Genomic DNA, 12,071 nt, shown 5'->3' on the forward strand with positions numbered 1-12,071 from the left:
GCTGGTAAAGGATTTAAGCAAGGGTATTATTCCAACACTGTTAGTGAAAAGAGGGGTGTTAATTCTTATTACCTGGGGGTTAACTTAGAAGTAAAATATGTAAAAACTGATGCTGCAGGTCGATTTGGTCTAATCAGACATTATATTGGAACGGTATTAGAATTTCAATGGGGAATTTTTAGAAAGCACAAAGATATATACCTCCTCCCTATTTGAAGGAGATCAGAGTTTTGTAACAGCAAGAGGGGACACAAGAGGGGATTGAGGTACCACAAGACAAAATCTGAGGTAAAATTCCTTTGGAATATTCTCAGTGCTTATGGATTAATTGATGTTTCTGACTTGCTGGGGGAGCTAAAGCATTTGCTTAGTCTTCATTTGTATTACGACTTTTTCTCACTTGGACATGTTTTACATTGCAAAAGAGCATGCATACCTAATGTGTTACACATTACTGCTTTCAAAACCATGGTCTGACCATAATCCACTTCAGTAATCCTTAAAATATTTAAGGCCAGACTTAAAGATGAGGATTTAGACAGGCTGGTTAAAGTGGGAGATCATGCTTATAAAACAGTAGCTGGAAGAATTACAGTGGGTGATCAGCACTGATGAAGACACTGTTATGGATAAATAGAAGGACTTTAAGAATAGCTTCAAGCAAGGTATGCTAAGGAGAGACTGAGAAAAGTGGAATGAAAAAAGGCCCTAGAAATACATGGTGAAACCAGCATTAGGGAGTTAAGAAGTAAAGGAGATAGATTGTCAGAGCCTGAATTGGTGTTGGATAAGTGGAAAAAAGATATGAAGAGTATGTTTGAACAGAGAAGGGTGGATCTGAAAACACAGTTAATGGCTAATACGTCCAAGCAGCACAGATTGTTTGATTAAGGCAACAAAAAATGAAAACACAGATTTCTAAAATGAAATACTCAGATTCAGGAAAGTTGACTAGAGATCATAAAGAAATTGTGACAAGTGACAAGACACTATTATAGTAAACTATACACTAATCACTCCATAATTAATTCCTGGGGTAAAGAACTGGAACAATCTTTTAATGGTTTGTTAATAACAATGCTAGATGAGAATGAAAAACACGTTAACTTCCGAAATGAATTTTAAACCATGATTATAAAGTGTTTATCTCAAGAGTATCAGAATGACTAGCCGTAATGTGGCAAAGATAATACATGAAGACCAGTGCGGCTTTGTGAAGAGCAGGCAAACATTTGACAATTTACTTAAAACACTCGTGAAGAGGTGAAAAAAGGAATGATAACCTGATTCTCCTCACTTTGCATGCAGAGAAGACATTTGATAGGGTCCACACATGTAGAAGGCAAGAGAATACACAACATTTGCACTGATCTGTCATACCATATAATATGCCCACAAATTATTATTATTAAAAACAGTACAATTATTGTTATCATTACAAACTATGTTATTTAGTTGTTGTATAATGCAAGTAATGTGCATCAATGTGTAAGCTATTCTGGGATGTATTCAGACTTGGCCTGTTACTCTGGCTTCACAATCATGATCAGGCTACAACACAGTATCACATTCCTAGACACAGATCACCATGTAATACTAAAATTTGTTGCTCTGAATAACAACTGTCAGAAATTGAGTGAACAAAATAAAGTGTTACTGAAAATTTTCTAGGAAATAACTTCTTTTTGCAAGCACTATGCCCCCCATGGCATGTCCCACAATGCTTCGAAAACAAAGGATAACTCTTTCTGAAACTAAATGTGATTGATTTGTGCTTGTAGTATCTGGGAATCAAAAGTGAATTTGTCAGAAGTTGGGGTATTTTTAACAAGGCTGATTTCTTCCAGCTGTGATTTAACACCTGTGTTCTGAACATCTGCCCTAGTGAGATTTAATATTTTGCTGTGTATTATATATTTGTAAGTAGGAACTCTGGAATGTGAGATACAATATGATAAATAAGATTTATATTTCTGGTATATTCAAAATGTCGTAAATAATAATTTAAGATCAGAATCTAATTTAACTTCAATCTGAATATTTTCTTTAATGTTTAAAAAACAAAATTATAGAAAAATTAAATACATATTCTGAAAATTTCATCAATGTAATTAATTATTTTATGTACAACCTATGTTTTGTGTGTTATAATGTACCTAATTCTATATTTTTTTCATTGACAGGCCGCCTACAATGCAAATCCACATACTAATAAGGTTGGGGAACTTCAAAGCCAAGTTGATGATGTCAAAAATATTATGACACAGAACATTGATAGAGTTTTGGAAAGAGGAGAGCGGCTAGATGATTTAATTGTTAAAACAGATGACCTGCAAGCAACTGTAAGTAAAGCATATACTTTTACATTGTGACCTTCTACAGACAAAAATGTTAGTCACCTCTTAATATATAAACTTGTTACTGTTTTGTAAGCAGAAAAAATGTGAAACATGGCACCTATCTGGAGCACTTCGAAAGTAATCACATAGAATGTTCTAGTTTTGCAAACATCATAATCATAATCATAATCAGGCTTGGGCCCTGAACAAGTCCAAGCACTGTATACTTCCTCAATTAAGACAAATAGGTGGTTTTCTTCATATCATGCTTAAGAATTTATTCTATTTTACCTTGGTAATTTTTATAGTTACTATGACAATCTAATGTAGATCTAAAGATGGAAATTTGCTAGTAGTATAAGACAATAGTTCCAAAGCTTTTACATGCAGACACTTGTTTACATACAACTAACTTATATCATGGTTCAAGTGCATTGCATATAACTGTAAAGCATCTTTATTGTACTTAACACAATATTTCTGTATTATGTTTCTGTGTGTCTATAATACTGTCGTAGCATAAATATATGAAGTTTACCTGGCTCTGTAGTAATGACAGATAGAGCCCTGACAGTGATCCATAACTAGGTTTGATTAGTAGCCCCAGCACTAAAAGAGACAGGTGGAGAGGAGTGAAAAGGTGCCTCTCTTTGGGGGGGGGGGGTGCTGTGCTTGCACAGAGAGCACACAGGGATGTACAATTTCCCTGGTGGTGATTGGATAAGCCAACTTCCATGATTTAGGATTGGTGCCAGGGCTGCTTGTAGAAGTGAGGGATGACTAGCGAGATCAGCCCATTGCATGACCCCATTCCTCTGCTTAGCTAAGCATGTGCAAGGAGATAGGGCCACTGAAGAACAAATCTTCTACCACCCCTAATGGCTGTCAAAATAATGGCCCCTCTCCATTGACCCTCACCCTAGTGATGAAGAATGAATGACCTGATTAGCCAAGAGGATATCATGATCAAAAAGCACTGTGAACAAACAGTGAAAAAAAAATAAATAAATATATGTGTGTGTGTGTGTGTGTGTGTGTGTGTGTGTGTGTGTGTGTGTGTGTGTGTGTGTGTGTGTGTGTGTGTGTGTATGTATATGCACTGCACAGTTAGCAGTCTCAGACTTAAAGGTTGCACATTAGAGTACACAAGTAAGCAATATTACCAGACAGACTGGATATTATAAGGAAATAATGGACTACTCAGGGATGTTATGAAGTAAATTGTTGCAGGTAGAGGACCTCTTCTTCGGGAAGGGTACATTATTTCTCTGTATCATCTATTACAGAGGTCACTGTTGAGCTTAGCAAATGTTCACCGTTCATTTTATATTGAGTTTTTTTATGTAATTTTAAAGTGTGTGCGTGTGTGTGTGTGTGTGTGTGTGTGTGTGTGTGTGTGTGTGTGTGTGTGTGTGTGTGTGTGTGTGTGTGTGTGCACGCATGCGTGTGTGTGTGTGTGTGTGTGTGTGTGTGTGTGTGTGTGTGTGTCATATTGTGAAATCATATCTGGCATTGTAGAACTCACCTGAGTGAAGGTGTGACATCATGCTTTGCATTTTTCAGCTGCAATACCAATCTTAACAACATGGTGCTAGTGCGCTGTAAAAAAGGCTATTCTGAAACACATGAACTGTACTTCTGCAAATGGAGCCATGACAGGGGAGAGTCCAAATGGAACTGTGACATTTTCTACTGTACTTCACAGCAATGCTGAAGTAGCATACTCAAAATACAAAGAAACATTAGGGTGACATATCAAAATAGCTATCACACCTCAGTAGTCCAAAATATTATACAAGATGGGTTCGCTTTGTTTACTAACAACATTAAGGAGCCTAGGAAGAAGCTTCATAGTGTCATGATTTCACTTTGTCAGGAGTCTTTGTTGATTGTTGTTGTTTTTTATTGGGCTTTATTCAGAATTTGCAGCCCACTATGTGTGAGATTTTATGTATTTGGAAGACCACTTACTAATCATCTATAAGTCGCGTTATTAGAAAAGGCAGCTGTTTAAGGTACAAAACTGTAGCCACGGATATTTTAATACAACATTTTCACCCAGTTTAATTCCACAAATAAGACATTAAATTTAACATTTCTTTTTTGAGATAATGACTTCTACAACAACACATAAAAAAAAAAAAAAAGATCCAAAAGTCTTCAGACATTATTTGCTTCAAGGAGACATCATTGCCAAGGCAGCCTATTAGACTGCAATGAAAATGTGCTCTCTGCAGTTGCATTATAATACTAATGTTTATTCTGTTTTCTCTTCTCCAGCCTGTATACTAGAGGACAGACATCTAGGCAATCTCTGCATGTGACATACTAGCATAGGCAGTGTTATCATTGCCTGATGCCTTTAATGTAGGTTTATCATTTAGGGCTGAGTGACTAGAGCCAGATCACTTGGTATAAACAGTGAGGAACCTTTAGTCTGAAACTCACAGGAGTTTACTCACATACCTAAAGTCTGATGCAGAATTTCAACCAGCTTTCAGGGTGTTCACTGTAAATGCTTTGTAGCGTCAACTGGCCAAGTAGAACTGCATTCCTTGGGCTGTCTCACCTTATAGTGCCTCACTCATAAAAGGCACAGATTCCTTCCCAAACTACAGACGAGGAGAAAGCACGAAGACAAACTTTTCAATCTTTTCCAGTGCTTCATCTATTTCCAGATTTTCTCAGGTTGTCTCTGTTTAAAAGCTTAGAATGCTCTCTTTCATTTCCAAGTTTCTGACAGCAGTTATTTAGTCTGTCAATATCTGTAAGTAAGAAAGAATCAGCAAAATGACAAAAGAGCTTGTGGATATCTGTGAAAATTCTCAAGCAATAAAAGTCTGGTTTACATCTAATCCTTAAATCTAACCTCGGTGCAGTGTTTGTACCATTTTACAGCATTTGATACATAAGGAACAAGGCAACAGAAATGCCGTTCTTCATGTTCTCTTGTAGCCTGTTTTATTTATTTTTATACATTTGATCAATAGAAAATTTGTGGGTACTAATTTTTATTTACATGGAACTAGTGGTCATCCTCCTCATACGTTGGATGCCTTACCATATGGGGAAATGTTACGTACATATAGATTATGTGGAAGACCTGATATTTTTCAGCAAGAAATGAATACTTTGGTGGAATCTTTCTTGAGTAGGGGATATAACAAAGATATTTTAAACAGATGTTTTGATAAATTAGTTAAAAGAGTTAAGCTTTTTGATGGTGTAAATAGTTACTTTCCCTGCAAAAATGTGGCTCAATATAATGGTAATAATAACTGTAAGGTTAATATGTATTTTGTAACCACTTATGGTTGTTTTACTTCTCAATTTCTTGATATAGTAAAACAATTTTGGTCTTTTTTACTTTCTTGCAAAATGTTGAACAGTGGCTGAATGTTAATTTACAATTTTCCTATCGGAGAGGTAGAAATATAAAATTTTTTGGTTAAAAGTAAATTTATTTTGCCTCCACCTTCATTATATAAAGAACCATGCCAAGTTGGCACTTTCCCTTGTGGAAATTGCAAAGGTTGCAAATATATTACATCTTGTTTTCCATTTATTAATGATGTTAAGTTTACTCCTGTTAAGCAGTTTTGTTGTAAGTCAGTAGGGGTTATTTATGCTCTATGTTGTCCATGTAATATGTATTACATAGGAGAAACAAAAAGGGCTTTCAAACTGAGATTGTTAGAGCATATAAGGGACATTAAGAATGGTAATATTGAAAGCCCTGTAGCTTTGCATTTTTAGAATGTCATAACAAAAATAGTGAAGGTTTAAAAGCCACTATTTTAGAACAAGTTAAGCCAATAATGTATTGTCAGCAGGATGTTAAAACTGTGTTACTGCAAAAAGAAGCTCTGCTTATTTTAAAGTATAAAACTATGTCTCCTTGTGGGCTCAATGCTGAGTTCAATTGGAGAGTGTTGTAATTAATTGCTTAATTGTTTAATTGAGTTACTAGTTTGTTATAAAATGTGGGTGCTTGTATACAATTTTATTCTCCTTGAAGGCTTTGGCGAGACATCAGAGATTTTATTAAAGAACTTTTTGGATACTGTGGTGGTTGTTTGCTACTTGCTGCTTGCTACTTGGTGCCTTTTCGTTGTTTTTGATGTCTTCTGATCCACAGTACCATCTTCCAAGGATTTTTAGAGACCAGAGAAGGAAATCAGATGTCTCTGGACAATTTTCTTCTGAATCCAGTTAATTCCTCTGAGAGAGGTGATAGAGGTGAGCGTTCTAATTCTCAGAGAGTGCCTACTGAAAATAATGTTATTTGGGAAAAGTGGGAAGAAGAAAGAAGAAGCGGTCTCCCAATCCCTTTTCCAGTGTTGGAAGGAAGATTCCTTTGTCTGTTAATGCGGAAAACAAGCTTTTGTTTGAGGAATTGGAGAAACTAATGTGGAAAGAAACTGCTGTACATTATAATATATGTGGTCTTCAGAAATATATAGAGACAGATACAACACCCAGGGGTCTCAGAGTTTTTAAAGACCCCTCTACTCCATTTGACCTTTCTTTGGACTCTGATTGTGTTTTTCACAAGAGGTGGGTCAATGCTGCACATGTCTGTGTTACTGAATGGTTACATATACTTATTGAACGTGATTCACTTAAACAAAAAGAATTGTGTAATAACATCAAAAAAATGTATACAGATTTATCTAGTACTGTTTCTGTGGCTATATTTGATGAGTTTCTATCTCAAACTAATCAGAAACTCAAGGAATATGAAGCTACTTTAGTTGAGCGTAAAAAAGGCAAACTTCTCCGTGATGTGCGTGACTATGAAGCCAATCGGGCTTTTTTGTCTAAAGCACAACGCGAAGTGCGTAAACAAGTTAGGTTTCAGTCCGGTAGACAGATGGATGTTTCTCATGTGTCTTCAGCGTCGGAAGGGGATATACATCTTACGAAGGCGGAGAATATGAAACGGAGTTTCCAGTATTACCAGCGCCCAACAAAGGGAGAACTTTTGCTCTACATTTCATGGAGGCCGCCACCTCTTTTCATCATCAACAGGGACAGAAGCGGACATGGGACCAATCTTCCTTTCCAGGTGGACAACGTTATGGACATGGGGATACAAGAGGGGTAGAAAATGAATATGTATCGAATAATTTAAGGTATTGTAATACTGCAGATTATGTTATTAATTTATCTGGTTATGATTTTAACTGTGTTGAAATGTCTTTACTTAATAGGGGTTTGAAATTTATCCCGCAGTTATTAATCCCTTCATGAACTTAAAAAAGATATGTATGTGTTTGGCAGGAAGTTACATTTGAAACATTTCTTTAGTAACTGTTCGACGTCTTTAAATTCTGCTGATACATTTGATGATAGTAGTTCTGGTGATAGTTATTTTCTTGTTTTCAGATGAAGCTATTAATGCATATTGCCAGCTAGACACTACTAAGATACCTACCACTAGTAATTTTACTCCTGGCTATTTAAATAATGACATATGTCAGTTTGTTAGTTTAGTTCATTTTTTTACTGAACTCAATTATGAAAAATTTATGAGTAATAAAACTAATATTGATTATAACTTGCAATGGAATGAGTGGCAAGCTTTAGTTAGGCTCAGTAAAAGAACTGACATAATTTTCAAACCTTCTGATAAAGGTAATAAGCTTGTTGTTTTGAATTCTGCTGATTACTTTTCTATGTGTATGGAACATTTAAATGACAGTAACACTTATAAAGTTATATCTGTAGATGTTTATTTCAAATCAGTTCAGGAATATTTAGATTTGTTAAATAAAGGGGCTAGGCTAGGTTATTTTAGTTCCACTGATGTTAAAAAGAAATTTCAGATAGAAGGTTCAAAAATGGCTCTTTTTTATTGCCTACCCAAAATACATAAAATCTGTCTAGGCCCCGGAGGCCTATTGTTTCTGGTTCTTTGTATTTTTTGCATAATTTGGGTATTTTTCTACATCAATTTCTAGCTCCCTTTGTATACAAATTGCCATCATATATTTGTGATGTTTTTGATTTTCTGAATAAGATGAAAGGGGTGAAAATAAATGCTAGGATGACGTGGTTTACTATTGATGTTAAAAGCCTCTATACCAACATTAAACACCCTTTTGGCATTGAGGCTGCTAGATACTTTTTGGGTGACAATCCGGTCACAGCATTTATATAGAGTTACTTCATTTTTGTTTGACTCATAATTTTTTTGAGTTTAATGAGATTTTGTATCATCAGTTACAGGGTACAGCCATGGGGGCTTCTTTTGCCCCATGTATGCTAATTATTTATGGGTTTATTTGAACTAGAAACAATATACAAGCATAGATTTTTTCAGACCCATGTAATATCTTATTATAGGTTCGTGGATGCTGATGAAAGTGACATTAAAGCATTTGTTAAAGGTATTAATCATAATAGATTTTCTATGAGTTTTGATGGTCTAAAAATGGGACTTGTTGTCCCATTTTTGGATGCTATTCTCGATATTTCTAATGGTACTAAAATTATTACTTCGATCAATAGAAAATTTGTGGGTACTAATTTTTATTTACATGGAACTAGTGGTCATCCTCCTCATACGTTGGATGCCTTACCATATGGGGAAATGTTACGTACATATAGATTATGTGGAAGACCTGATATTTTTCAGCAAGAAATGAATACTTTGGTGGAATCTTTCTTGAGTAGGGGATATAACAAAGATATTTTAAACAGATGTTTTGATAAATTAGTTAAAAGAGTTAAGCTTTTTGATGGTGTAAATAGTTACTTTCCCTGCAAAAATGTGGCTCAATATAATGATAATAATAACTGTAAGGAAAATATGTATTTTGTAACCACTTATGGTTGTTTTACTTCGCAATTTCTTGATATAGTAAAACAATTTTGGTCTTTACTTTCTTGCAAAATGTTGAACAGTGGCTGAATGTTAATTTACAATTTTCCTATCGGAGAGGTAGAAATATAAAAAATGTTTTGGTTAAAAGTAAATTTATTTTGCCTCCACCTTCATTATATAAAGAACCATGCCAAGTTGGCACTTTCCCTTGTGGAAATTGCAAAGGTTGCAAATATATTACATCTTGTTTTCCATTTATTAATGATGTTAAGTTTACTCCTGTTGAGCAGTTTTGTTGTAAGTCAGTAGGGGTTATTTATGCTCTATGTTGTCCATGTAATATGTATTACATAGGAGAAACAAAAAGGGCTTTCAAACTGAGATTGTTAGAGCATATAAGGGACATTAAGAATGGTAATATTTGAAGCTCTGTACCTTTGCGTTCTTTAGAATGTCATAACAAAAATAGTGAAGGTTTAAAAGCCACTATTTTAGAACAAGTTAAGCCAATAATGTATTGTCAGCAGGATGTTAAAACTGTGTTACTGCAAAAGAAGCTCTGCTTATTTTAAAGTATAAAACTATGTCTCCTTGTGGGCTCAATGCTGAGTTCAATTGGAGAGTGTTGCTTAATTAATTGCTTAATTGTTTAATTGAGTTACTAGTTTGTTATAAAATGTGGGTGCTTGTATACAATTTTATTCTCCTTGAAGGCTTTGGCCGAGACGTCAGAGATTTTATTAAAGAACTTTTTGGATACTGTGGTCGTTGTTTGCTACTTGCTGCTTGCTACTTGGTGCCTTTTCGTTGTTTTTGATGTTCACTGTAAATTCTTTGTAGCGTCAACTGGCCAAGTAGAACTGCATTCCTTGGGCTGTCTCACCTTATAGTGCCTCACTCATAAAAGGCACAGATTCCTTCCCAAACTACAGACGAGGAGAAAGCACGAAGACAAATTTTTCAATCTTTTCCAGTGCTTCATCTATTTCCAGATTTTCTCAAGTTGTCTCTGTTTAAAAGCTTAGAATGCTCTCTTTCATTTCCAAGTTTCTGACAGCAATTATTTAGTCTGTCAATATCTGTAAGTAAGAAAGAATCAGCAAAATGACAAAAGAGCTTGTGGATATCTGTGAAAATTCTCAAGCAATAAAAGTCTGGTTTACATCTAATCCTTAAATCTAACCTCGGTGCAGTGTTTGTACCATTTTACAGCATTTGATACATAAGGAACAAGGCAACAGAAATGCCGTTCTTCTTCATGTTCTCTTGTAGCCTGTTTTATTTATTTTTATACATTTGCTTCAACTGTCTGTTGATCCTCACCTCCCTCCCACAACCAAAAATTCTTTACAATTAAACAAAATATGTATATATATAATTCAGTAATCCTGCAACAAAATCAGATCTTTTGTGATCTAGCAGCAGGTTGTAGCAAAAAAAAAAAATCAGGAAAAAAGTATACTATCCACAATAAAGTTGGTAAGAAAAGAAAACAATCCAGTCCCATGGATTCCTCAGTTCTTCTTGCAATAAACTCTCCAGCATCAAGATGCTATCTTAAAATGTTAGATTCCTACTACTGCTTTTATGGACCAACTGTACATAATGGAAGATCCAGCATATCTCTTGTCTGCGTGTTAAGCAGGGCACAGGCAGGAACCAGCAAAGTGATATTTGTGATGTCAGCAACATGGGAGCAGAGCACTCAGCTAGCAGCATGCTAACTACAAACAGTAAAGCAATGCTTTGATTGGTTCATTCAACTAGAGCAAAACAGAGGGCTTTACTTTTGTATTATTGGGACTGCAAGCAACCATATTGGGAGGATGGAACTGTTTCCATTCTTGAAAGTAAAATTAGGCGGTCCAGAGCAACTCGAGACTCTTGAGAGGTCTGGTTCCCCATTAGTGGGATGTCAGCCAGGAAGGGAAATCATTTAAACAGCCATCAGAGATGGTTCAAACTTTACCCCCCATGAACTTACATAGCTGCATGCACCCATCAATGGTCAGGGGAAAAAAGTGCAATGGACTGTCTGCTCAGGATGTCCCCTTACTTTTGCAAGGAACATTCCTTCCAAGCAGCCCTCCCATGTGGCATGAGCAGTGAATTCCCCAGTTAAAACAAGAAAAATGTTACTGTATTTTGTGCCACTGAGTGTGTGTGTGTGTGTGTGTGTGTGTGTGTGTGTGTGTGTGTGTGTGTGTGTGTGTGTGTGTGTGTGTGTGTGTGTGTGCGCGTGTGCGTGTGTGTGCTGTGCGTGTGTGTGTGTGTGTGTGTGCGTGTGTGTGTGTGTGTGTGTGTGTGTGTGTGTGTGTGTGTGTGTATATGTAAACCCCTCTCACTCCCATAGGACATTAACTAGATGAGCCACACCCCTTCACTACTCCCCCTCCTTCCCCTCTAGTCTGTTATGTACTTCCCCCACCATGCATCCATCAAGAGTGTACCAGCCTAATGGCTATAACATTATGAAAATCCACTCCCATGGTGTAGAAGAGTGAAATAGTCTGAAAAGTAGCTTACTGACACTGTTCTAGCTTTCTTGTCAGGCAGCACAACATAAAAAAAAATAAAGACTTACCATAGATATGTTAGATATCCTCCCTGCAAAAACAGTGGTGTTTGCATACCTTTTTCATTCAGCCGTGGACATAAGTGAAATGGTCACTCAATTCTTTTTGGCTTTGACTCATGCATACTTCCAACTCTGAGTATAGAGAAGAAAAGTTGAATTTGTCATTTAAAAGAAAATGCATTGGATAAGAAGGTTATGTACAGTCAGATGTATATTATTAACATTTTGTGGAGCGGCTTAGTACAGACTGATAAATCCCACTTGTAACATTGTCGCTTTATCTGTACTCCTGTTTTTGTTGGCATTCATCAGGTTCATAGGTTCA

At 35.9% G+C, this 12,071-nt stretch overlaps 1 protein-coding gene across 1 annotated transcript in view; it reads left to right on the forward strand.

The window, feature by feature from the left end:
• Nucleotides 1-12,071, forward strand: part of LOC122793284 (vesicle-associated membrane protein 8-like) — a 188,754-nt gene that overhangs the window by 32,219 nt on the left and 144,464 nt on the right. Inside the window, exon 2 of the mRNA XM_044061148.1 lies at nt 2,184-2,342. Coding sequence (XP_043917083.1) covers nt 2,184-2,342 — 159 coding nt within the window. The remainder of the gene's footprint in view (nt 1-2,183; nt 2,343-12,071) is intronic.

This window comes from Protopterus annectens, chromosome 2.part0 (assembly GCF_019279795.1).
Source record: "Protopterus annectens isolate FY-2018-M chromosome 2.part0, PAN1.0, whole genome shotgun sequence".
Taxonomy (NCBI): domain Eukaryota; kingdom Metazoa; phylum Chordata; order Ceratodontiformes; family Protopteridae; genus Protopterus; species Protopterus annectens.